This window comes from Polychytrium aggregatum (assembly GCF_025602895.1).
Source record: "Polychytrium aggregatum strain JEL109 chromosome Unknown BJ171scaffold_13, whole genome shotgun sequence".
NCBI classification, from domain to species: domain Eukaryota; kingdom Fungi; phylum Chytridiomycota; class Chytridiomycetes; order Polychytriales; genus Polychytrium; species Polychytrium aggregatum.
Window position 1 is genome coordinate 1 of NW_026516215.1, and position 27,668 is coordinate 27,668.

The 27,668-nt window shown below is 57.7% G+C and overlaps 1 protein-coding gene across 1 annotated transcript; it reads right to left on the reverse strand.

Moving 5' to 3' along the window:
• Positions 1-19,970: 19,970 nt before the first annotated feature.
• On the reverse strand, positions 19,971-20,970 carry BJ171DRAFT_473753 (uncharacterized protein; the record flags this gene model as incomplete). The annotated part of the gene is made up of 2 exons (XM_053108713.1): positions 19,971-19,998; positions 20,039-20,970. The coding sequence occupies 2 exons, from the start codon at positions 20,968-20,970 to the stop codon at positions 19,971-19,973; spliced, it is 960 nt and encodes a 319-aa protein (XP_052967785.1).
• Between the last annotated feature and the right edge of the window lie 6,698 nt (positions 20,971-27,668).

The window sequence follows — 27,668 nt, forward strand, 5'->3', positions numbered from 1 at the left end:
CCTGCTTGCCCCGTTTGTCCAGTCTTGACACTTGGCAAGACCTTCAACAACCCCCTTGCCCTGCCTTTGCCCCGTTCCCTTCGCTATCTCTTTTACCAATGGCTTCCCCTTCTGGCCTTTCCGAGCCCGAGCTCCAGGCCATCCGTGCGGTCATTATCCAGTCCGCCGAGAACGCCCGTTCTCTCCAGGACTTTCCAGTTCCTCCACGATCAGGATGATGCGCTCAACCGCATCACCGATCGTATGGACCAGTCCTGGCTCGCCGTGAAGAGGATGTCCGCCAAGTTGTCGCCGCCAGTGTCCAGGAGCCTCCGCAGCTACCAGGCCCAGCTCCCTCCTCCTGCTCCTGCTCCCGCTCCGATCCGTCGCGCAGGTCGCCCTTACTTCGGCGTACCTGACGACGTCGATGATCCTGCCCAAGACCCCGAGGACCACTCTGCGGGTCGCAACTCTGCCACCAGCAGATAGGTCCCTGTAACGTCCACTACTGGGACGTTGGGGCAAGACGGGGAGGGAGGGGGTACAAGACAAGACAGGACGGGGCAGAACAGGGCGGTGCTAGGCTACTCTAGCGGACGGGTGAGCTCGGGGAGCACTTACGTTTATTCACGATAAAACCGAACTCCAGACAAACGGGGGGAACGGGGGCAACCCGCAGGTATACCCTGCGGTGGCCTGCCTGCGGTGCGTGAAAACGCAAAGCGCAGCACAGGTCACGACCCACTGCGCCGCGCAGTACGCGCAGTACGCGCAGCACAGCGTCGGAGATACCATCTCCTACACTCCCACACTTAAGAAGGCTTCCTGCGAGGAGCCCTGCGTGTGCTCTTTATTTGGGGCTCCTCGAGGTGTTTACCGTATTTACTCAGCTCCTCGGGTGCATGGGACAAGTCCTCCAGTGTTTGCCATGTGTTGCCCGAGTGTGGGTAACCAACCCACTTGACATAAAACCGAAGTGACCCATCAGCCACTTTCTTGTGCCTCACGATCCTTTCGACTTCATATTCTTGAGTATAGTATTGTCCGAGGTCGTCTTCCAGTGGTGCGTCGTCCGGGACACCTTCGTCGGCGTCGGGGAACTGTGCTGGACTGCGGGTCGTGTGGCGACGCAGCTTGGACACATGGAAGACAGGATGGAGCTTGCTTCCAGGTGGCAAGTCCAACAGGTAGTTGAGGGGACTGGGTCGGGCCGCTATCTTGAACGGTCCTCGGTACTTGGGCAACAACTTCTTTGACTGGGCTTCGGGGACCTTGATGTTGTCGGCGTCCAGGTAGACAAGGTCTCCAACTTCAAAGGAGACATCCTGGTGTCGGCGGTCGTAGTACTTCGCCATCACTTGTTGCGCATCCGTGAGCGCGTCGGCGATCATCTTGTGTCGGACTTGATGATCTTTGACAAAGGCACTTGGTTTGGGAGGCAATCCAGCCGTGGACTCGGTCAGTGTCAAGGAGGTGGGAACATCAGGCTGGAATCCGTAGAGCGCCTCAAAGGGGCTCAAGCCAGTTGTGCTCGACTTGGCGGTGTTGTATGCAAACTCTGCATGACTCAGCTGTATGTCCCAGTCGTCTTGGCTGGTCGAGGCGTATGTCCTCAGGTATTGCTCGAGGGTGCGGATCGTCCGCTCGGACTGTCCATCCGTTTGTTGGTGGTGCGAGGTTGACATGTTCAGCTTGGTGCCGAGATGGTCGAACAGACTTGTCCAAAACAAGGAGGTGAATCGGGGGTCTCGATCACTGACGATGGACTTTGGGAGGCCGTGGTGCTTGAACACATGCTTGAAGAACAGCAGTGCAAGGTCAGGCGCGGAGCATGTCGTCTGGCACGGCACAAAGTGTGCCATCTTGCTGAACCTGTCGACAAAGACAGCGATTGCATCGTGGTCCAACTTGGTCGTCGGTAGATGCGTGATGAGATCCATGGACATGCTGGTCCAGGGGCGGTCGGGAACAGGCAGGGGTTGCAGCAATCCTTGCTCTCGGGTCGTGCGTGACTTGACCATCTTGCAGGTATGGCAGGACTCGATGTACTTCTCGACGGTGCGCTTCATTCCAGGCCAGTATGCGACTTTGGCCAGTCGGTCGTATGTCTTCTCGACTCCAAAGTGTCCAGCGAGGGGCGAGTCGTGGACCTCTTGGAGCAACTTGGTCTTCAACGACGGAATGTCCGGCACACAGACACGGCTGTCCTTCTTCAGGAGGAGCAGGCCATCACGCACTGTGTACTCGGATGATTCGTCGTCCTTGGGGAGCTTAGACACCTTTCGGAACAGTTCTCCGAACTGTTTGTCGTTGGCGATGTTGTCTCGGACAACATCCAGCATCGTGTTGTCGACACTGACAGTCGACTCGTACAGTGACGCCAATTGGTAGTCGGGGCGTCGGGACAGTGCGTCAGGCACCACATTGAGTTTGCCTTTCTGGTATACAACCTCGTAGTTGTACTCGGCGAGGAACTCCATCCATCGCGCTTGGCGTCGGCTCAGGTTCTTCTTGGTGTCGAGGTAACGCAGTGACTGGTGGTCCGTCACAATCTTGAAGGGCTTGGCGGTACCGTGGAGGTACACTCGGAACTTCTGCAGCGCGTAGATGATCGCAAGCTGCTCCTTCTCGTGCACGGGATAGTTGATCTCGTGTTGGGACAGTTTGCGCGACTCGAAGGCAACGGGCCTTCCCTCCTGCATCAAAACAGCTCCCACCGCAAAGTCGGAGGCGTCGGTGTGCACGGAGACATCCGTGTTCGGGTCGAACACAGCGAGGACAGGAGCGTTCGTCAAGGCGTGCTTGAGGGTCTCGAACGCTTGGCGTTGTGGGTGGTCCCACACGAAGGGGCACTCTTTGCGGAGTAGGTCTGTGAGTGGACCGGCAGTGCGCGCCAGATCGGGGATGAATCGGCGGTAGTAGTTGACGAGACCGAGAAACGACTGCACGTCAGAGACGCATGCGAGCGGCGGCCACTCGACCACAGACTTGACCTTGGCGGGGTCGACTTCGATTCCTCTTCCTGAGACAACGTGTCCCAGGAACGGGACTTGATTCTTGAAGAACTCACACTTGGACAGTTTGGCATACAACTTGTGCTCGCGTAGCTTGGCCAGCACGCGGGCGACATGACCTTCATGGGTCGCTTCATCCTTGCTGTACACAAGGATATCATCCAGGTACACGATGACAGAGTTGTCGAGCTCTTGGCGGAACACATCGTTCATCAGCTGCATGAACGTGGCAGGTGCGTTCGTCAATCCGAACGGCAGCACTAGGAACTCGTACAGTCCGTAGCGAGTCCTGAAGGCGGTCTTGTGGACATCATCCTCGTGGATGCGGATCTGATGGTAGCCTGAGCGGAGGTCTATCTTGCTAAAGACCTTTGCTCCACTCAGACGATCCATCAACTCGTCGATCCTGGGCAACGGGTAGGTGTTCTTGATGGTCTGTTTGTTTAGTGCGCGATAGTCGACGCACATCCTGAGATCACCTTCTTTCTTCTTGACAAAGAGCACTGGTGCACCATACGGTGACTGGCTCGGGCGGATGAACCCATGGGCGAGGAGGTCATCCAACTGGCGCTTGAGTTCGTCCATCTCCGTCAGCGACAGTTGGTACGTCGGTCTTGACGGAGGCGACGAGCCTGGTTCGATGTCGATGCGATGATCGACGGTGCGTTGGGGTGGCAGGCATTGTGGCAACTGGTCGGGGAATACGTCCTTGTACTCGTCGAGCAGCTTGGTCACCACAGGCGGGGGACCGGGACCGGCTTGGTCGGTGTCGTCGACCTCACGCACGACACAGAGGAACGACGTGTCCTTCTTGATCAGCCTCTTGAATTGCATGGCTGAGAGGAGAGGTGGCATGTTGGGTGAGGCCATGCCCTGCAGGACAATGTCAGGGCCAACACGGACAGTGCGGCCTTTCCAGTCGACGACTGGAGTCGGCTCGGCACGAGCAAGCCAGCTCATGCCGAGGATGGCATCGAACTTGGTGTCGATCACTTGGAACAACAGGACAGGATGGTACTTGGGATGGAGGGCCACTCGCAGGACCACTTGGTGTGTGCACTGCTGCACACGATCGTCTGCAAGCGCCACACTCATCGGCGACTTCTTCTTGGTTGCATGTATGTTGAGCTCCTGGAGCAAGCGTCTGCTGACAAAGTTGCAGCTTGCTCCAGAGTCCACCATCATTCGGACGGTGTGACCTTGGACGGTGGCAGGGAGGTACAGCAGGGACTCTTCATGGTCCTCCTGCACAGCCTCCTGCACCATGACTTGACTTGGGGGAACGGGCGACACTTGGTCTTGGTTGGCTTCATCACGGCCACTCGGACATTTTGGATAGGGTTCGGCCATTGCGGGGGCCTGCGGCGTCAGCACGCCATTGCACACGACGTCCACGGCTTGCGGACACATGTCGGAAGCATCCGACACACACGACTTGACAGGGGTGAGGGCACAGGCGGTCCTGTCCCTCAAGGGTTCTTGATTTTCTTTTTTGTTTTGGTTTTCAATTTTGGTTTTCTCTTCACGTTCGTGGAGAGGCAGGCGGCTTGCGCCACCATGCACCTCTCGCACGACGCACAACACTTGGTTTGTTTCTCCTTCGGGGGAGGGGGCGAGGTGAACTTCCTCTGGAGACGCGTGGACTGCATTGAGCAATCCACGGCGTTGGTCTCCTACTAGGGCTCCAGAGCCACCTAGTAGGGTCGGCCGTTTCCCGACTTCATGGGGCACTCCTTGGCCTGGTGTCCCGGTCGGTGACAGAAGAAGCAGGAACCATGGCGGAGGTCCTCCTGCTTCTGTCTGTCCTTGGGGGAGACAGTGGCAGCTTGCTGGAACCGGGAGCGGGGAGGGCCACGAGCCTCCATGGCGTTGACGTCAACGTCCATGGGCTCAGGCATGGGTCTTGCGGGCGGGGCCGGGCGAGGCGGACGGGCTGGGACGTGATGAGACCGATGGCCGCCTGCCAGCTGCGGGTAGAACTGGCGGCCATGGTACTGGACGTTGTCGAGGTTCTCGGCAACGTCCATCATCACGTCCAGGGACTTGCGGGCATCAGGGTTGCTGGCGATGTACTCTCTGATCTTGGGCTTGAGGCCCTTCTGGAAGAGGTACATCGCATCAGCAGAGCCCAGCTCCTCAATCTGGGAGGAGAGGTCTTCAAACTCCTCGATGTAGCGGGTCACAGAACCACGCTGCACGAGAGAGTATAGCTTGTCACGGGCAATGAGTTCAGCATTGGGGCTGCCGAAGCGGCGACGGAGGCGGTCCTTGAAGTCGTCAAACACACCTTCGCTCTGCTCGTCGAACCCTTGGCGGCGGTACCAACGGTACGCCTGGTCCTTTAAGCAGAGCTTGGCGGCGACGATGTGGTGGGTGGGGGCGACTTGGGCAGCATCGAGGTAGTCCTCGAGTTGCTGCAGCCAGTCCTCCACCGAGGAGGAGCGGCTCTTCCCAGTAAACACTGGGGCACGGAAGGTCTTGAGGAAGGCTTCCGGAAGTGGGCGGGGGTTGCTCATGGCAGGGGCAGGCTCCAGGGACAGAGAGGAGAGTCGGTCGGCAAGAGAGGCGGGATCCAGCTTGAGGATCTAGAAAGAGGACAAACAGGACGAAAACAAGACGAGGATTTCCGATGCTACCATGTAACGTCCACTACTGGGACGTTGGGGCAAGACGGGGAGGGAGGGGGTACAAGACAAGACAGGACGGGGCAGAACAGGGCGGTGCTAGGCTACTCTAGCGGACGGGTGAGCTCGGGGAGCACTTACGTTTATTCACGATAAAACCGAACTCCAGACAAACGGGGGGAACGGGGGCAACCCGCAGGTATACCCTGCGGTGGCCTGCCTGCGGTGCGTGAAAACGCAAAGCGCAGCACAGGTCACGACCCACTGCGCCGCGCAGTACGCGCAGTACGCGCAGCACAGCGTCGGAGATACCATCTCCTACAGGTCCGTAAGAGCCCTCTGAAGGAGGCCAATCAGTTGTTGCAGACTGGCCTTCGTGTCCAACCCTCCCCTCTTCCAGACTGAAAGGGATAAGGTGTTCTACGCCTTATCCTATCTCGATGGTACTGCTGCAGACTACATGCAGCCGTACATCGATCAGTTGGAGAGACCCCGAGTGCTCTCCCCCTGCCATCCGTGACTTTGCCGGTTTCTCCGAGTGGCTCCGTGCTGCCTTTGGCCAGGTCCAGCCCACCATCGCCGCTGCTCGCGAGATGGTCAGGCTTTACCAAGTCACCTCCGCCGCCGCCTATGCCGCCGAGTACCGCCGCCAAGCCGTCCACCTCGTCACTTGGTCCCAAGACCCTCTCATGTTCCACTTCGAGAGTGGACTCAAGCCCTCGGTTCAAGATGAACTCTCCCGTCGCTCCTTCGACAACCTCGAAGATCTCATGCAAGCGGCGATCGCCATCGACAACCGCCAGGAGGACCAACGCTCCCGCCGTCCCAACCACCGCTCCGCTCCTGCTCCTGCTCCTGCTCGTCCGGCTCCTCTCCCTTTCCGTCCGGCTCCTCGTCCCTTCGCTCTCCTCCTCCTCGCCCCGCTCAAGCATTCAACGTTCCCCAGCCCATGGACCTCAGCCAGGCTTCCGCTCGCAGGCTGACCGCCGAGGACAAGGCTGCCCTCCGTGCTGCCAACCGCTGCTTTTATTGCAAGCAGGAAGGGCACATTGCCCTTCGCTGCCCCAATAAGGCATCCTCCCGCTTGGCTGCCATCGATGCTTCTTTGGCTGTCGTTGATGTGAATAAACTTGACGACCAGGAAAACTTCTCTGCCTAGAAAAGGTCGGAGGAGCTTTCCTAGGCGTCAATCATGTCATAAATCTTCCTCCTGTAAATTTCTCCACGGTAATCACTCTTCTGCCTTTTGCCATCTTGCCCCCGTCACCATTGCCACCGCTTCCACCGCTCTTGCTTCTTCGTCTTCGCCTCCCGAGCCTGACATCCAACGTCAGCCCTCCCTCGCTGTGACTCTGCTGTGCGGTCCAGAGTCCATACGGGCAACCGCCATGATCGATACCGGCGCGGTTACTTCGTTTATGGACACTGGATTCGCCGCAACCCACGCTCTCCCCACCTTTGCAACTTCTTTCGTCATCACTCTTGCCGATGGTTCTTCGATGGAGTCTAGTCTTGGAGTTTGTGTTTCTATGATCACAGGCATCAGCCACTATGAACAAATCTCGTTCGCGCTGATTCCCTTGGCTTCATACCCGATCATCTTGGGTATGGATTGGATCAAGAAACACAAACCCTACTTTGACTGGCACCATGACTCTATTTTCTTGCCTTGCACCTCTATCCACAGTTTGGCCTCCCCGTTCTCTCCCGAGCCACAGTCCTCTAGGTCCAGCCCTGCCGAGCCGCCTGCCGAGTCCCCTGCTGAGGTCCCCGCCGAGCCTGCCGTGTCCCTGCCCGAGTCCAAGATTGCTCCTGCCAAGTCCCCAGCCGAGTCCCCAGCCGAGCCCGAGATCCTCCCTGCCTTGCCTCCTGCCGTGCCCAAGCCCAGTCCTGCCTTGCCTCCTGCCGTCCCAAAGACCAAGACCAAGACCCAGTCCCTGCCCAGCGTCAGCCTGATCGGCAGCATCCCCTTCCAGCACGCCGTCCAGAAGGAAGGCCTGGAAGTGTTCCTCTTGGATGCTGCCCGAGTCCTGTCCCTCTGCTCCGTCGACGCTGGAGCCAAGCCCAAGGCCGAGCCCTCTGTCCCCTCCAAGTACTCGTCCTTTGCCAAGGTGTTTTCCAAGTCCGAGGCCGACAAGCTCCCCCAGCACCGCCTTACGACCACACGATCCCGTTGGTCGAAGGTGCGTCTCCGTCGTTTGGACCCGTCTACAACCTCTCCAAGCCGGAGATGGACGCCCTCCACACCTACATCCAAGAGAACTTGTCCAAGGGTTTCATCCGCCGTTCCGAGTCCCCTGCCGGTGCCCCAGTCCTGTTCGTCAAGAAGAAGGATGGCTCCCTCCGTCTCTGCGTCGACTACCGGGCCCTGAAACAAGATCACCGTGCCGAACCGTTGTCCCTTGCCCCTGATTGCCGAGACGTTCGACAACCTCGGCAAGGCCAAATCTTCACCAAGCTCGACATGCGAGGCGCATACAACCTCTTGCGCATCGCTGAAGGTGAAGAGTGGAAGACGGCCTTCCGCTGCCGCTACGGCCACTTCGAGTACAACGTCATGCGTTCGGCTTGACCAACGCTCCTGCCTCGTTCCAAGCCTTCGTCAACGATGTCCTCCGAGAATACCTTGACCAGTTCGTGGTCGTCTACCTGGACGACATCCTCATCTACTCCTCCGATCCCGCCGAGCACGAGGCTCATGTCAAGAAAGTCCGTGATGACCAGCATCACAACGGACCAATGAGATTGTCCCGCATGCTCTCGCCCTCCGCACCAATCATGAGTCCCCACGTGTTTGTTTGCCCCCATGCATGAGCACGCGCCGTTGCCACCCGCGTCTACTGGTTTCCTGCCTCCCCACCGCTCGGCACATGTCCCGGGCTGTGCCAAGCCTCTCTCGCTTGCACACCAGCCACTCTCGCACCCCCTTCTCGCTTCTCTGTGATGCTCCACCCTTCTCGCCCACTTTTGCCCCTCGACCTTCTCCCGGTCTATAAATAGCCCTGCATGTCTGAGCCTATGTTGAACACCAGTTCGAACAAAACTTGTTCTTTGGTGTTCGGGGCTAAAAGCTAATAAAGCTCATACCAAGCACTTGGTCTTCGTCCTTGCGCTTGTTCACTCCTTACACTTTGTTCGAACTCTCTTCTACTGATACCACCTGCTTGGTATCTTCCGCTCCTAGCCCCGCCCCTTTCCTAGTCCTGTCCGAACCTCAAGCACACTTGTGTCTGAGCCCTCTTCGCTCTCCTGTTCTTGAACCTCCTCGCTTTTTTTTTTTCCCAGTCCCAGTCCCAGTCCCGCCATGGATCCTGCCCTCGTGGACCGCCTCCGTGCCTTGGAGGCCGAGCTCGCCGAGCTCCGGACAGCTCGCGATGCTCCTGCCGCTGGGTACAGCGTGCAGATGCCGGACCGTTACGACGGTAACCGGCAAGGGTTCCGGGCATTCGTAAATCAGTGCAAACTGTATATACGAATGCAGCCCCACCGGTTCCCTGCTGACCCGATTAAGGTCGGATTCGTCATTAGTCTGCTCACTGGACCGGCTCTCCAGTGGGCGACTCCGATGCTTGAGATGGGTGATCCCCGACTCAACTCTTTTGGCGATTTCCTAGAACGCTTTTCTAAAGTGTTTGACGACCCTGATCGGGCCAGGACTGCCGAGTCAGTGATCACCACACTGTCTCAGGGCAACCGCCCGTGCGCAGTCTATGCATCCGAGTTCCTTCGTATTGCCGCCGATACGACTTGGAACGACGGTGCAAAGATCTCGTTCTTCCGACTTGGCTTGTCGGATGATGTCAGAGACGAACTTTCGCGAGTTCGCCCTCTGCCACGAGATCTGGAGGAGTACATCGAGCTTTGTAACGAGCTCGATGCACGAATCCGCGAGCGCCGTCAAGAGCGCCGAAGCACGCCTGCCCGCTACCGGTCTTCCCAGTTCGCCTTTGGTTCCGCCTCCGCTGCCGTTCCCGCCATCGCTCCCGCGCCCGTACTCGCTCCGCCGCACCCCTCCTACATTGTTTCCGAGCCCATGCAAGTGGACTCTGCCGTCTCTGGACCCCTGACCGCCGAGGAGAAACAACGCCGCCGCCGCTTTGGACTCTGCCTGTACTGTGGCAAGAAGGGCCACTTGGTACGAAACTGCCCCGTCAAGTTTGGATCTACCAGAGCTACCGGACCGCCCCCTGGACCTCCCGGCCCGAGGATCATCCGCACCATCGTTTACGAGGATGGAGAAGTGCAAGACTTCAGTTCGGGAAACGACCAGGCCCGGTTCTAAGTGAAGGCCTTGAACCGGAGCCGTGCCCACCGCCTTCCGAAAGTGAAGACATTGGTAAGGTGCCTTTGGTAAGTACTGGGGAAGCAGTGATGTGCGGACAGCTTCGCCTTGCCTCTGGACCGGCGGACACTCTCAGCTCTGGCATAGTACCCGTGGCACCTCTGGTGTCACTGGGAACTGCACCTCATCCACAGGTGCAAATACCTGAGCTGTCCTGCCAACCCTCGGCAAAGTTAACTGTCTGTGCTAGCCGCAACCCTGGTGCCGAAGCTGGTACCGAACCAAAGTCTTGTGTTTCGTCTGTTCGTCGTTGCTCGTTGGTTGTCCCCGTCGCTGTTCGCCTTCCTTCTGGTGATTCTCTGTCGTGCGAAGGACTTGTCGATTCTGGTGCCTCTGGCAACTTTATCGACGAAGGACTTTGTTGCTCGACACTCTGTCCCCACCTGCTCCAAGGCTTCGCCCTTGGCAGTGGAAGGCGTGGATGGTAAGCCGCTGTCGTCTGGCCCCATCCTCCGCGAGACTGCTCCACTCGAGGTGATTCTCGGGGACGTCTCGCAACGCCTTCGGTTCGATGTGATCAGGTCTCCACATCAACCACTTATCCTTGGCTTTCCTTGGTTGCGCACCGCCGAGCCCAAGATTGTCTGGTCTCGCGGTCTTCTTTGTCTCCCTCCTTCTGTTGATTCCGACCCCTCTCCATGCACTACTTCTCTTTCGTCTTGCTCCACTTCCTCCAATGTCACTCCCCTTCTTGATGATTCCACTCCTTTGATTGATCTAAGCTCCTCTCCTACGCTCCCACCTTCGTCTTCCCCTTCTTGTCTTGTTCCTCCCGAACCCCTTCGCTCTTCCCAAACCCCTTCTCCTGCTGTCAGTTCTCTTTCCCTCCTTGATGTACCTCCTCCTGTTGTTTGTTCTTCGGACATTGTTCAGAATAAAGTAACCGTCGAACATTATTCTGACCTTGTCCACGCCCCTCCTCTCAGCTCGGACGCTCCTCTCCGCGTCTGCAGCATTGATTACCGCTCGATGCGCGAGTCTTTGGATGCATGCAGGCATGGAACGCAACCCCTGACCATCTTTCAGGTCCATGTCCTGCCCACTGACGAGCCGAGCACTGCGACTGTCGAAGTGCCTGCGGAGTACAAGGACTTCCTGTCTGTTTTCTCTAAACAGGAAGCTGACTCCTTGCCTCCGCATCGCCCTTACGACTGCCCCATTGACTTGGAGCCGGGCAAGTCGCCAAAGTTCGGGCCTCTGTACTCACTGTCCGAGCCCGAACTTCACGCTCTGCGTGACTATCTCGACGAGAATCTTGCCAAGGGATTCGTTCGTCCTTCGTCGTCCCCAGCAGGCTCACCAATCCTCTTCGTCAAGAAGAAGGACGGCTCACTTCGTCTTTGCGTTGACTACCGCGCACTGAACGGTATCACGGTAAAGAACCGTTACCCTTTACCGCTGATCGGCGAGCTGCTGGACCGACTTCGAGGCGCGAAGGTGTTCACTAAGCTGGACCTTCGTGGAGCCTACAATCTGCTGCGCATCCGCTCCGGGGACGAGTGGAAGACAGCTTTCCGTACTCGATATGGGCACTTCGAGTACTTGGTGATGCCCTTTGGGCTCACCAATGCGCCAGCGACGTTCCAGCACTTCATCAACGACGTCCTGCGCACCGAGTTGGACCAGTTCGCGATTGCGTATCTTGACGATATCTTGATCTACAGTGCTGATCCGTCGCAGCATGTAGAGCACGTCAAGCAGGTCCTCTCGAAGCTCCGAGCTGCAAAGCTGTATTGCAAGCTGGAGAAGTGCGAGTTCTCCAAAACCTCGGTCTCGTTCCTTGGTTTCATGGTCTCGCCCGAGGGCATCGGTATGGAGCGATCCAAGCTCTCTGCGATCTTGGATTGGCCCATACCGCGCAACATCTCGGATCTTCGATCCTTTGTCGGGTTTGCGAACTTCTATCGACGCTTCATCGATGGATACGCAAAGATCGCGGGGCCCATGACTCGGCTCTTCCGGAAGACGCATGGCTTCCAGTGGTCCCGCGAAGCCGATAAAGCATTCAGATCCTTGAAGGATGCCTTCGTTTCGGAGCCCGTTCTGGTGCATCCGGACCCATCCAAGCCGTTCGTCGTAGAGTCAGATGCGTCGGACTTTGCGCTTGGATGCGTGCTCTCCCAGCGGGGTGCTGATGATCGCCTTCATCCTTGCTCGTTCCATTCGCGGACACTCTCGAATGCTGAACGTAACTACAGCATATACGAGAAAGAGCTGTTGGCGATCAAGGAGGCTTTCGAGGCGTGGCGACACTACCTCGAAGGCGCCCAGCATCCCGTTGCCGTTCTGACCGACCACAAGAACTTGGAGTACCTGGCGACGGCTCGCATCCTGAACCAGCGCCATGCACGGTGGTCCCAGTTCTTGTCTCGGTTCGACATCCGCATCCAGTACCGTCCTGGTGCGAGGAACGGCAAGGCCGATGCCCTGTCTCGTCGCTCGGACTACATCCCTTCGTCGGCCTCCGTGTCGAGGGATCCGCCTCTGCTTCTCGATCCTGCCGCGGTGATACGCGTGCTGCGAAGCAGAGACGCCCGCTCTTCGGTTGCAAGTCGCAGTGACCCTGTGGACTTGCTGCAGCTCATAGCCGAAGAGCAGGCTCGGGATCCCGGTCTAGACAAATACCGTCGTGACCCGAAGTTCGTCTGGAATGGCCAGTACCTCACCTTCCAGAACAGGATTGTAGTCCCAGAGTCGTGCCGAGTTCCGGCGCTCAAGTCGTGCCATGACCCAGTCGCTGTGGGTCATCCAGGCATCCGACGGACTCTGGCTCTGGTATCGCGACAGTTTTGGTGGCAAACCTATCGGAAAGATGTCAAAGAGTACGTCTCGACGTGCGACACCTGTGCACGCTCGAAAGCTCCGCGACACAAGCCGTTTGGGTTCCTGTTGCCACTCCAGACAGCCGATCGACCCTGGGGGACACTGACCATGGACTTTATCACTGATCTGCCAAAGTCCAAGGGTCACACCTGCATCTTTGTGGTGGTATGCAGCCTCACAAAGATGGCACACTTTATGTCCTGGCGTTCACTGCCGTCGGCGGAGGAGACTGCGTCACTGTTCCTCGACAATGTCTTTCGTCTCCATGGCCTCCCCGACACAGTGGTTTCAGACCGAGGAAGTCAGTTCACCTCTCGGTTCTGGAAGGCACTCTGCACGCAGCTCGGGATCCAAACCAGTCTGTCCACGGCCTTCCATCCCCAGACCGATGGACAGACTGAGAGGGTCAACCAGGTCATCAACCAATACCTGCGCTGTTACACGTCGTATCAGCAAGATGACTGGGCCGAGCTGCTGCCGTTGGCCGAGTTCTCTTACAATAACCTCGAGAACTCGTCAACACATGCCTCGCCATTCTTGGCAACCTATGGGTTCCACCCAAGGTTCGAAGTCCCCGTAGTCGCTGGCGGCCCTGATGTTCCCTCTGCCACGGAGAGGGTTGAACATCTCCAGCGGAACCTGGCACTGTTGAAGGAGAATCTTGAGAAGGCAAAGTCTGACTACAAGCACTTCTCAGATCTCCGGAGGTCCCAGGCTCCCGACTTGCGTCCGGGCGATCAAGTCTGGGTGCTGACTCGTAACATCAGCACCACTCGCCCAAGCAAGAAGCTGGATTACCAGAGGATTGGACCATTCACCATCCTCGAGGCCGTCGGGACATTGGCTTTCCGCCTGGACTTGCCAAAGGACATAAAGGTGCACCCGATGTTCCATGTGTCTCTTCTTGAGCCCTACAAGAAGAACTCGCTTCCGGGTCGGGTGCAAGCGCCGCCCCCTGCGGTGGTCATCGATGGGAACTTGGAGTGGGAGGTCGAAGAGATCTTAGACTCCAAGTTCGTGCGCGGAAAGCTGCTGTAACGTCCACTACTGGGACGTTGGGGCAAGACGGGGAGGGAGGGGGTACAAGACAAGACAGGACGGGGCAGAACAGGGCGGTGCTAGGCTACTCTAGCGGACGGGTGAGCTCGGGGAGCACTTACGTTTATTCACGATAAAACCGAACTCCAGACAAACGGGGGGAACGGGGGCAACCCGCAGGTATACCCTGCGGTGGCCTGCCTGCGGTGCGTGAAAACGCAAAGCGCAGCACAGGTCACGACCCACTGCGCCGCGCAGTACGCGCAGTACGCGCAGCACAGCGTCGGAGATACCATCTCCTACACTCCCACACTTAAGAAGGCTTCCTGCGAGGAGCCCTGCGTGTGCTCTTTATTTGGGGCTCCTCGAGGTGTTTACCGTATTTACTCAGCTCCTCGGGTGCATGGGACAAGTCCTCCAGTGTTTGCCATGTGTTGCCCGAGTGTGGGTAACCAACCCACTTGACATAAAACCGAAGTGACCCATCAGCCACTTTCTTGTGCCTCACGATCCTTTCGACTTCATATTCTTGAGTATAGTATTGTCCGAGGTCGTCTTCCAGTGGTGCGTCGTCCGGGACACCTTCGTCGGCGTCGGGGAACTGTGCTGGACTGCGGGTCGTGTGGCGACGCAGCTTGGACACATGGAAGACAGGATGGAGCTTGCTTCCAGGTGGCAAGTCCAACAGGTAGTTGAGGGGACTGGGTCGGGCCGCTATCTTGAACGGTCCTCGGTACTTGGGCAACAACTTCTTTGACTGGGCTTCGGGGACCTTGATGTTGTCGGCGTCCAGGTAGACAAGGTCTCCAACTTCAAAGGAGACATCCTGGTGTCGGCGGTCGTAGTACTTCGCCATCACTTGTTGCGCATCCGTGAGCGCGTCGGCGATCATCTTGTGTCGGACTTGATGATCTTTGACAAAGGCACTTGGTTTGGGAGGCAATCCAGCCGTGGACTCGGTCAGTGTCAAGGAGGTGGGAACATCAGGCTGGAATCCGTAGAGCGCCTCAAAGGGGCTCAAGCCAGTTGTGCTCGACTTGGCGGTGTTGTATGCAAACTCTGCATGACTCAGCTGTATGTCCCAGTCGTCTTGGCTGGTCGAGGCGTATGTCCTCAGGTATTGCTCGAGGGTGCGGATCGTCCGCTCGGACTGTCCATCCGTTTGTTGGTGGTGCGAGGTTGACATGTTCAGCTTGGTGCCGAGATGGTCGAACAGACTTGTCCAAAACAAGGAGGTGAATCGGGGGTCTCGATCACTGACGATGGACTTTGGGAGGCCGTGGTGCTTGAACACATGCTTGAAGAACAGCAGTGCAAGGTCAGGCGCGGAGCATGTCGTCTGGCACGGCACAAAGTGTGCCATCTTGCTGAACCTGTCGACAAAGACAGCGATTGCATCGTGGTCCAACTTGGTCGTCGGTAGATGCGTGATGAGATCCATGGACATGCTGGTCCAGGGGCGGTCGGGAACAGGCAGGGGTTGCAGCAATCCTTGCTCTCGGGTCGTGCGTGACTTGACCATCTTGCAGGTATGGCAGGACTCGATGTACTTCTCGACGGTGCGCTTCATTCCAGGCCAGTATGCGACTTTGGCCAGTCGGTCGTATGTCTTCTCGACTCCAAAGTGTCCAGCGAGGGGCGAGTCGTGGACCTCTTGGAGCAACTTGGTCTTCAACGACGGAATGTCCGGCACACAGACACGGCTGTCCTTCTTCAGGAGGAGCAGGCCATCACGCACTGTGTACTCGGATGATTCGTCGTCCTTGGGGAGCTTAGACACCTTTCGGAACAGTTCTCCGAACTGTTTGTCGTTGGCGATGTTGTCTCGGACAACATCCAGCATCGTGTTGTCGACACTGACAGTCGACTCGTACAGTGACGCCAATTGGTAGTCGGGGCGTCGGGACAGTGCGTCAGGCACCACATTGAGTTTGCCTTTCTGGTATACAACCTCGTAGTTGTACTCGGCGAGGAACTCCATCCATCGCGCTTGGCGTCGGCTCAGGTTCTTCTTGGTGTCGAGGTAACGCAGTGACTGGTGGTCCGTCACAATCTTGAAGGGCTTGGCGGTACCGTGGAGGTACACTCGGAACTTCTGCAGCGCGTAGATGATCGCAAGCTGCTCCTTCTCGTGCACGGGATAGTTGATCTCGTGTTGGGACAGTTTGCGCGACTCGAAGGCAACGGGCCTTCCCTCCTGCATCAAAACAGCTCCCACCGCAAAGTCGGAGGCGTCGGTGTGCACGGAGACATCCGTGTTCGGGTCGAACACAGCGAGGACAGGAGCGTTCGTCAAGGCGTGCTTGAGGGTCTCGAACGCTTGGCGTTGTGGGTGGTCCCACACGAAGGGGCACTCTTTGCGGAGTAGGTCTGTGAGTGGACCGGCAGTGCGCGCCAGATCGGGGATGAATCGGCGGTAGTAGTTGACGAGACCGAGAAACGACTGCACGTCAGAGACGCATGCGAGCGGCGGCCACTCGACCACAGACTTGACCTTGGCGGGGTCGACTTCGATTCCTCTTCCTGAGACAACGTGTCCCAGGAACGGGACTTGATTCTTGAAGAACTCACACTTGGACAGTTTGGCATACAACTTGTGCTCGCGTAGCTTGGCCAGCACGCGGGCGACATGACCTTCATGGGTCGCTTCATCCTTGCTGTACACAAGGATATCATCCAGGTACACGATGACAGAGTTGTCGAGCTCTTGGCGGAACACATCGTTCATCAGCTGCATGAACGTGGCAGGTGCGTTCGTCAATCCGAACGGCAGCACTAGGAACTCGTACAGTCCGTAGCGAGTCCTGAAGGCGGTCTTGTGGACATCATCCTCGTGGATGCGGATCTGATGGTAGCCTGAGCGGAGGTCTATCTTGCTAAAGACCTTTGCTCCACTCAGACGATCCATCAACTCGTCGATCCTGGGCAACGGGTAGGTGTTCTTGATGGTCTGTTTGTTTAGTGCGCGATAGTCGACGCACATCCTGAGATCACCTTCTTTCTTCTTGACAAAGAGCACTGGTGCACCATACGGTGACTGGCTCGGGCGGATGAACCCATGGGCGAGGAGGTCATCCAACTGGCGCTTGAGTTCGTCCATCTCCGTCAGCGACAGTTGGTACGTCGGTCTTGACGGAGGCGACGAGCCTGGTTCGATGTCGATGCGATGATCGACGGTGCGTTGGGGTGGCAGGCATTGTGGCAACTGGTCGGGGAATACGTCCTTGTACTCGTCGAGCAGCTTGGTCACCACAGGCGGGGGACCGGGACCGGCTTGGTCGGTGTCGTCGACCTCACGCACGACACAGAGGAACGACGTGTCCTTCTTGATCAGCCTCTTGAATTGCATGGCTGAGAGGAGAGGTGGCATGTTGGGTGAGGCCATGCCCTGCAGGACAATGTCAGGGCCAACACGGACAGTGCGGCCTTTCCAGTCGACGACTGGAGTCGGCTCGGCACGAGCAAGCCAGCTCATGCCGAGGATGGCATCGAACTTGGTGTCGATCACTTGGAACAACAGGACAGGATGGTACTTGGGATGGAGGGCCACTCGCAGGACCACTTGGTGTGTGCACTGCTGCACACGATCGTCTGCAAGCGCCACACTCATCGGCGACTTCTTCTTGGTTGCATGTATGTTGAGCTCCTGGAGCAAGCGTCTGCTGACAAAGTTGCAGCTTGCTCCAGAGTCCACCATCATTCGGACGGTGTGACCTTGGACGGTGGCAGGGAGGTACAGCAGGGACTCTTCATGGTCCTCCTGCACAGCCTCCTGCACCATGACTTGACTTGGGGGAACGGGCGACACTTGGTCTTGGTTGGCTTCATCACGGCCACTCGGACATTTTGGATAGGGTTCGGCCATTGCGGGGGCCTGCGGCGTCAGCACGCCATTGCACACGACGTCCACGGCTTGCGGACACATGTCGGAAGCATCCGACACACACGACTTGACAGGGGTGAGGGCACAGGCGGTCCTGTCCCTCAAGGGTTCTTGATTTTCTTTTTTGTTTTGGTTTTCAATTTTGGTTTTCTCTTCACGTTCGTGGAGAGGCAGGCGGCTTGCGCCACCATGCACCTCTCGCACGACGCACAACACTTGGTTTGTTTCTCCTTCGGGGGAGGGGGCGAGGTGAACTTCCTCTGGAGACGCGTGGACTGCATTGAGCAATCCACGGCGTTGGTCTCCTACTAGGGCTCCAGAGCCACCTAGTAGGGTCGGCCGTTTCCCGACTTCATGGGGCACTCCTTGGCCTGGTGTCCCGGTCGGTGACAGAAGAAGCAGGAACCATGGCGGAGGTCCTCCTGCTTCTGTCTGTCCTTGGGGGAGACAGTGGCAGCTTGCTGGAACCGGGAGCGGGGAGGGCCACGAGCCTCCATGGCGTTGACGTCAACGTCCATGGGCTCAGGCATGGGTCTTGCGGGCGGGGCCGGGCGAGGCGGACGGGCTGGGACGTGATGAGACCGATGGCCGCCTGCCAGCTGCGGGTAGAACTGGCGGCCATGGTACTGGACGTTGTCGAGGTTCTCGGCAACGTCCATCATCACGTCCAGGGACTTGCGGGCATCAGGGTTGCTGGCGATGTACTCTCTGATCTTGGGCTTGAGGCCCTTCTGGAAGAGGTACATCGCATCAGCAGAGCCCAGCTCCTCAATCTGGGAGGAGAGGTCTTCAAACTCCTCGATGTAGCGGGTCACAGAACCACGCTGCACGAGAGAGTATAGCTTGTCACGGGCAATGAGTTCAGCATTGGGGCTGCCGAAGCGGCGACGGAGGCGGTCCTTGAAGTCGTCAAACACACCTTCGCTCTGCTCGTCGAACCCTTGGCGGCGGTACCAACGGTACGCCTGGTCCTTTAAGCAGAGCTTGGCGGCGACGATGTGGTGGGTGGGGGCGACTTGGGCAGCATCGAGGTAGTCCTCGAGTTGCTGCAGCCAGTCCTCCACCGAGGAGGAGCGGCTCTTCCCAGTAAACACTGGGGCACGGAAGGTCTTGAGGAAGGCTTCCGGAAGTGGGCGGGGGTTGCTCATGGCAGGGGCAGGCTCCAGGGACAGAGAGGAGAGTCGGTCGGCAAGAGAGGCGGGATCCAGCTTGAGGATCTAGAAAGAGGACAAACAGGACGAAAACAAGACGAGGATTTCCGATGCTACCATGTAACGTCCACTACTGGGACGTTGGGGCAAGACGGGGAGGGAGGGGGTACAAGACAAGACAGGACGGGGCAGAACAGGGCGGTGCTAGGCTACTCTAGCGGACGGGTGAGCTCGGGGAGCACTTACGTTTATTCACGATAAAACCGAACTCCAGACAAACGGGGGGAACGGGGGCAACCCGCAGGTATACCCTGCGGTGGCCTGCCTGCGGTGCGTGAAAACGCAAAGCGCAGCACAGGTCACGACCCACTGCGCCGCGCAGTACGCGCAGTACGCGCAGCACAGCGTCGGAGATACCATCTCCTACAGCTGCACTATCTCATCGATTGGAAAGGCTACCCGGTCACCGATCGAAGTTGGGAGCCCGCCGACATTGTCTTTGCCCCAACGGTGGCCGCGGAGTACCACCGACGCTACCCAGACAAGCCTGGCCCCAGGAGAACTCAAGATGGAACACGCCGTAGTTTGAGGAGGAGATAGTGTGATGACCAGCATCACAACGGACCAATGAGATTGTCCCGCATGCTCTCGCCCTCCGCACCAATCATGAGTCCCCACGTGTTTGTTTGCCCCCATGCATGAGCACGCGCCGTTGCCACCCGCGTCTACTGGTTTCCTGCCTCCCCCACCGCTCGGCACATGTCCCCGGGCTGTGCCAAGCCTCTCTCGCTTGCACACCAGCCACTCTCGCACCCCCTTCTCGCTTCTCTGTGATGCTCCACCCTTCTCGCCCACTTTTGCCCCTCGACCTTCTCCCGGTCTATAAATAGCCCTGCATGTCTGAGCCTATGTTGAACACCAGTTCGAACAAAACTTGTTCTTTGGTGTTCGGGGCTAAAAGCTAATAAAGCTCATACCAAGCACTTGGTCTTCGTCCTTGCGCTTGTTCACTCCTTACACTCTTGGCGATATCCGACACCGTGATCGCTCGTTTGCCTTCGATACCCACGAGGCGCTTGTATGTGCTTAGTGCGCGTTGGTCGATCTCACCGCTCTCTACCTTTGAGCGGTGCTCCAGGAAGACCTCGAGCCACTTCCCAAAGAGCGAGTTCTCAGACAAGAACGCGGTATCAGCGATGCCCTTCACGTCCACCATCCAGGACATGAAACGATGGTAGAAATCGTGTGTGTCGATGCGGTTGTCGGTGGCATAGTACATATCCTTCTGGCGTTCGCGATCGTAACGGATGTAGACCGACTCGATATACTCGCCCACATAGTCCGGGTCAGCAATCTTGCGTCGGGTGAACGCCAGGATCTTGGGATGAATGCGAGTTTCAGAGTCGAGTGGGCGAGTTCTATCGGATGCGCTGGCGAAGCGGCGGATGAGGATTCCCAGGAACGCATAGCGCCATCGCTTCGTATTGAGCTTGTTCTTGAGCGTCTCGTCGCGTAAGCTCTCGTGATGCTCGAGAGGACGATCGGGCCGCTGGACAAACGAGATGGGTAGATCGAGAATGACGATTCTGCGGGTGGTGCCGCGGTCGAAGATAGCCTCTGGAGCCAGGGTTGGGTAGTGGTTGGAAGCGACCAGCACCTTCCAGCATGGTGTGATCTCGGTGCCTTCTTTGCACATGCCACGGATATATAGCTTCTCCTCGCTGCAGATCTTCTTCAGGGCGACATCGTCGAGGACCACATCGCCGGCGCGGCCTTTGCGGGTCTCTGATGCGATCGCAAAGCGGGCCCTGGCCAGCTTCATGAGGGTTGGGGTGGGTGCTTCGGGTGAGTAGATGACGCTAGAGGTATGGCACAGATATGCTCCATCGAAGCGACCGCAGAGCTCGGCACCGAGGGTGTTCTCGATCAGGCTGAGCAATACACTCTTTCCGTTTGAGCCGTTACCGATCATGAAGACGACCATCTCACCGTTCTTGGCGCCGGTGAGACCGAGTGAGACAAAGTCCAGAAGGAAATCGATTTGCTCCTCGCGGGTTCGCATGATCTCGCGGAGGAACTGCATGATCTCCATATATGCCTCGGTGCCCTCGCGCATGGCTTGTGTAGGAGATGGTATCTCCGACGCTGTGCTGCGCGTACTGCGCGTACTGCGCGGCGCAGTGGGTCGTGACCTGTGCTGCGCTTTGCGTTTTCACGCACCGCAGGCAGGCCACCGCAGGGTATACCTGCGGGTTGCCCCCGTTCCCCCCGTTTGTCTGGAGTTCGGTTTTATCGTGAATAAACGTAAGTGCTTCCCGAGCTCACCCGTCCGCTAGAGTAGCCTAGCACCGCCCTGTTCTGCCCTGTCCTGTCTTGTCTTGTACCCCCTCCCTCCCCGTCTTGCCCCAACGTCCCAGTAGTGGACGTTACATGGTAGCATCGGAAATCCTCGTCTTGTTTTCGTCCTGTTTGTCCTCTTTCTAGATCCTCAAGCTGGATCCCGCCTCTCTTGCCGACCGACTCTCCTCTCTGTCCCTGGAGCCTGCCCCTGCCATGAGCAACCCCCGCCCACTTCCGGAAGCCTTCCTCAAGACCTTCCGTGCCCCAGTGTTTACTGGGAAGAGCCGCTCCTCCTCGGTGGAGGACTGGCTGCAGCAACTCGAGGACTACCTCGATGCTGCCCAAGTCGCCCCCACCCACCACATCGTCGCCGCCAAGCTCTGCTTAAAGGACCAGGCGTACCGTTGGTACCGCCGCCAAGGGTTCGACGAGCAGAGCGAAGGTGTGTTTGACGACTTCAAGGACCGCCTCCGTCGCCGCTTCGGCAGCCCCAATGCTGAACTCATTGCCCGTGACAAGCTATACTCTCTCGTGCAGCGTGGTTCTGTGACCCGCTACATCGAGGAGTTTGAAGACCTCTCCTCCCAGATTGAGGAGCTGGGCTCTGCTGATGCGATGTACCTCTTCCAGAAGGGCCTCAAGCCCAAGATCAGAGAGTACATCGCCAGCAACCCTGATGCCCGCAAGTCCCTGGACGTGATGATGGACGTTGCCGAGAACCTCGACAACGTCCAGTACCATGGCCGCCAGTTCTACCCGCAGCTGGCAGGCGGCCATCGGTCTCATCACGTCCCAGCCCGTCCGCCTCGCCCGGCCCCGCCCGCAAGACCCATGCCTGAGCCCATGGACGTTGACGTCAACGCCATGGAGGCTCGTGGCCCTCCCCGCTCCCGGTTCCAGCAAGCTGCCACTGTCTCCCCCAAGGACAGACAGAAGCAGGAGGACCTCCGCCATGGTTCCTGCTTCTTCTGTCACCGACCGGGACACCAGGCCAAGGAGTGCCCCATGAAGTCGGGAAACGGCCGACCCTACTAGGTGGCTCTGGAGCCCTAGTAGGAGACCAACGCCGTGGATTGCTCAATGCAGTCCACGCGTCTCCAGAGGAAGTTCACCTCGCCCCCTCCCCCGAAGGAGAAACAAACCAAGTGTTGTGCGTCGTGCGAGAGGTGCATGGTGGCGCAAGCCGCCTGCCTCTCCACGAACGTGAAGAGAAAACCAAAATTGAAAACCAAAACAAAAAAGAAAATCAAGAACCCTTGAGGGACAGGACCGCCTGTGCCCTCACCCCTGTCAAGTCGTGTGTGTCGGATGCTTCCGACATGTGTCCGCAAGCCGTGGACGTCGTGTGCAATGGCGTGCTGACGCCGCAGGCCCCCGCAATGGCCGAACCCTATCCAAAATGTCCGAGTGGCCGTGATGAAGCCAACCAAGACCAAGTGTCGCCCGTTCCCCCAAGTCAAGTCATGGTGCAGGAGGCTGTGCAGGAGGACCATGAAGAGTCCCTGCTGTACCTCCCTGCCACCGTCCAAGGTCACACCGTCCGAATGATGGTGGACTCTGGAGCAAGCTGCAACTTTGTCAGCAGACGCTTGCTCCAGGAGCTCAACATACATGCAACCAAGAAGAAGTCGCCGATGAGTGTGGCGCTTGCAGACGATCGTGTGCAGCAGTGCACACACCAAGTGGTCCTGCGAGTGGCCCTCCATCCCAAGTACCATCCTGTCCTGTTGTTCCAAGTGATCGACACCAAGTTCGATGCCATCCTCGGCATGAGCTGGCTTGCTCGTGCCGAGCCGACTCCAGTCGTCGACTGGAAAGGCCGCACTGTCCGTGTTGGCCCTGACATTGTCCTGCAGGGCATGGCCTCACCCAACATGCCACCTCTCCTCTCAGCCATGCAATTCAAGAGGCTGATCAAGAAGGACACGTCGTTCCTCTGTGTCGTGCGTGAGGTCGACGACACCGACCAAGCCGGTCCCGGTCCCCCGCCTGTGGTGACCAAGCTGCTCGACGAGTACAAGGACGTATTCCCCGACCAGTTGCCACAATGCCTGCCACCCCAACGCACCGTCGATCATCGCATCGACATCGAACCAGGCTCGTCGCCTCCGTCAAGACCGACGTACCAACTGTCGCTGACGGAGATGGACGAACTCAAGCGCCAGTTGGATGACCTCCTCGCCCATGGGTTCATCCGCCCGAGCCAGTCACCGTATGGTGCACCAGTGCTCTTTGTCAAGAAGAAAGAAGGTGATCTCAGGATGTGCGTCGACTATCGCGCACTAAACAAACAGACCATCAAGAACACCTACCCGTTGCCAAGGATCGACGAGTTGATGGATCGTCTGAGTGGAGCAAAGGTCTTTAGCAAGATTGACCTCCGCTCAGGCTACCATCAGATCCGCATCCACGAGGATGATGTCCACAAGACCGCCTTCAGGACTCGCTACGGACTGTACGAGTTCCTAGTGCTGCCGTTCGGATTGACGAACGCACCTGCCACGTTCATGCAGCTGATGAACGATGTGTTCCGCCAAGAGCTCGACAACTCTGTCATCGTGTACCTGGATGATATCCTTGTGTACAGCAAGGATGAAGCGACCCATGAAGGTCATGTCGCCCGCGTGCTGGCCAAGCTACGCGAGCACAAGTTGTATGCCAAACTGTCCAAGTGTGAGTTCTTCAAGAATCAAGTCCCGTTCCTGGGACACGTTGTCTCAGGAAGAGGAATCGAAGTCGACCCCGCCAAGGTCAAGTCTGTGGTCGAGTGGCCGCCGCTCGCATGCGTCTCTGACGTGCAGTCGTTTCTCGGTCTCGTCAACTACTACCGCCGATTCATCCCCGATCTGGCGCGCACTGCCGGTCCACTCACGGACCTACTCCGCAAAGAGTGCCCCTTCGTGTGGGACCACCCACAACGCCAAGCGTTCGAGACCCTCAAGCACGCCTTGACGAACGCTCCTGTCCTCGCTGTGTTCGACCCGAACACGGATGTCTCCGTGCACACCGACGCCTCCGACTTTGCGGTGGGAGCTGTTTTGATGCAGGAGGGAAGGCCCGTTGCCTTCGAGTCGCGCAAACTGTCCCAACACGAGATCAACTATCCCGTGCACGAGAAGGAGCAGCTTGCGATCATCTACGCGCTGCAGAAGTTCCGAGTGTACCTCCACGGTACCGCCAAGCCCTTCAAGATTGTGACGGACCACCAGTCACTGCGTTACCTCGACACCAAGAAGAACCTGAGCCGACGCCAAGCGCGATGGATGGAGTTCCTCGCCGAGTACAACTACGAGGTTGTATACCAGAAAGGCAAACTCAATGTGGTGCCTGACGCACTGTCCCGACGCCCCGACTACCAATTGGCGTCACTGTACGAGTCGACTGTCAGTGTCGACAACACGATGCTGGATGTTGTCCGAGACAACATCGCCAACGACAAACAGTTCGGAGAACTGTTCCGAAAGGTGTCTAAGCTCCCCAAGGACGACGAATCATCCGAGTACACAGTGCGTGATGGCCTGCTCCTCCTGAAGAAGGACAGCCGTGTCTGTGTGCCGGACATTCCGTCGTTGAAGACCAAGTTGCTCCAAGAGGTCCACGACTCGCCCCTCGCTGGACACTTTGGAGTCGAGAAGACATACGACCGACTGGCCAAAGTCGCATACTGGCCTGGAATGAAGCGCACCGTCGAGAAGTACATCGAGTCCTGCCATACCTGCAAGATGGTCAAGTCACGCACGACCCGAGAGCAAGGATTGCTGCAACCCCTGCCTGTTCCCGACCGCCCCTGGACCAGCATGTCCATGGATCTCATCACGCATCTACCGACGACCAAGTTGGACCACGATGCAATCGCTGTCTTTGTCGACAGGTTCAGCAAGATGGCACACTTTGTGCCGTGCCAGACGACATGCTCCGCGCCTGACCTTGCACTGCTGTTCTTCAAGCATGTGTTCAAGCACCACGGCCTCCCAAAGTCCATCGTCAGTGATCGAGACCCCCGATTCACCTCCTTGTTTTGGACAAGTCTGTTCGACCATCTCGGCACCAAGCTGAACATGTCAACCTCGCACCACCAACAAACGGATGGACAGTCCGAGCGGACGATCCGCACCCTCGAGCAATACCTGAGGACATACGCCTCGACCAGCCAAGACGACTGGGACATACAGCTGAGTCATGCAGAGTTTGCATACAACACCGCCAAGTCGAGCACAACTGGCTTGAGCCCCTTTGAGGCGCTCTACGGATTCCAGCCTGATGTTCCCACCTCCTTGACACTGACCGAGTCCACGGCTGGATTGCCTCCCAAACCAAGTGCCTTTGTCAAAGATCATCAAGTCCGACACAAGATGATCGCCGACGCGCTCACGGATGCGCAACAAGTGATGGCGAAGTACTACGACCGCCGACACCAGGATGTCTCCTTTGAAGTTGGAGACCTTGTCTACCTGGACGCCGACAACATCAAGGTCCCCGAAGCCCAGTCAAAGAAGTTGTTGCCCAAGTACCGAGGACCGTTCAAGATAGCGGCCCGACCCAGTCCCCTCAACTACCTGTTGGACTTGCCACCTGGAAGCAAGCTCCATCCTGTCTTCCATGTGTCCAAGCTGCGTCGCCACACGACCCGCAGTCCAGCACAGTTCCCCGACGCCGACGAAGGTGTCCCGGACGACGCACCACTGGAAGACGACCTCGGACAATACTATACTCAAGAATATGAAGTCGAAAGGATCGTGAGGCACAAGAAAGTGGCTGATGGGTCACTTCGGTTTTATGTCAAGTGGGTTGGTTACCCACACTCGGGCAACACATGGCAAACACTGGAGGACTTGTCCCATGCACCCGAGGAGCTGAGTAAATACGGTAAACACCTCGAGGAGCCCCAAATAAAGAGCACACGCAGGGCTCCTCGCAGGAAGCCTTCTTAAGTGTGGGAGTGTAGGAGATGGTATCTCCGACGCTGTGCTGCGCGTACTGCGCGTACTGCGCGGCGCAGTGGGTCGTGACCTGTGCTGCGCTTTGCGTTTTCACGCACCGCAGGCAGGCCACCGCAGGGTATACCTGCGGGTTGCCCCCGTTCCCCCCGTTTGTCTGGAGTTCGGTTTTATCGTGAATAAACGTAAGTGCTTCCCGAGCTCACCCGTCCGCTAGAGTAGCCTAGCACCGCCCTGTTCTGCCCTGTCCTGTCTTGTCTTGTACCCCCTCCCTCCCCGTCTTGCCCCAACGTCCCAGTAGTGGACGTTACAGCTTGTTCGTTGTAGTTGAGCTTGATGTACAAGCTGCATCGATCATCGGCTCGGGCACGGCGGGTTTTGAGGGTGGTCAGGTCCAAGACGGTGCCACACTTGAATGTGATGATATCGTTGCGGGTGTCCAAGGACTCGAAAAACTGGACAAAGTCCTTCCCAAAGGCCGTGTATGCCATGCGATTGAGGCTGTTGATCAAATTCGGTGTACCAAGCACCCGTGAAAGATTGAAGATGGCCTTGAGGGTGACTTCGCAGTGAGGGTACCGATCTCGGTTGGCGACGTAGTAATTATTCATGGAAATTAGGTCGCGCTTGAAGCAGTTCTTGACCTTCTCATTGTGGGTCATGACACCGTTGAGGAATGTGTTGATGGTGTCTTTGACCCAGTACTTCCCGTTGAACAAATAAGTAAAGTCGTCGTTCAGTGTCGACGTATGGACCAGATGGCGATAGGTGTGGGCAAGGTACTTGACAATGTCATCAGGGGTGCCATAGAGAGTGCGCTTGAGAAGATCACAGCGAATGGGGTCACCGGGAAATGGCTCGTAGCCATCGTCAAGGCAGTCGAGATTGTCGATCAGGTTGAGAATCTGGTCCCCATCTTCGTACATGTCGTCAAAATAGGCGACTTCGGCATTCGTGTAGCTCTGGGTGGCGAGGTTTCCATTGTGAACAACGGCGTTGACCGTGGTGTTGGTATTGAGGTGGATATCGCCATTGAAGTTGACTTGGATGGCCATAGTCGTACCAGGGGGGAAATGGCTCTCGTTGGGAAAGGCGCGGCGCATCTCGCCGAGGGCCTGCTTGAAGCTCTCGGTGAGCATGTTGCTGAGAGGCAATGGCTGCTTGGGGACGAACTGGTGGCACTCGGTGCAGTAGGTCGCTGCCAGGGTGTTGGTGTCGATGTAGAACTCGACGGAGCGGCCGTTGCAGAGGCGACACGAGGTATGGACGACGGCTTTGGCACCCTTCATGGTGAATTGACACTGCTCCACGGCCTCATGACGAACCCCAAGATACTCGTGGGCGGCCTGACGCACCCCATCGTCGATGTCGACAGCGGCGAATTGACGCACAATCGATTGGAAACGGGTGTCGTCGTCGAAGCTGCCGGCGATCCAGGCACTGACGGACTCGAACTCGGACGACTGAAGAGGCTGGATCGCAAAGGGCTTCTCGGCACAGCAATCGATCTTGCCGGCGGTAATACCGGATTTGCGAA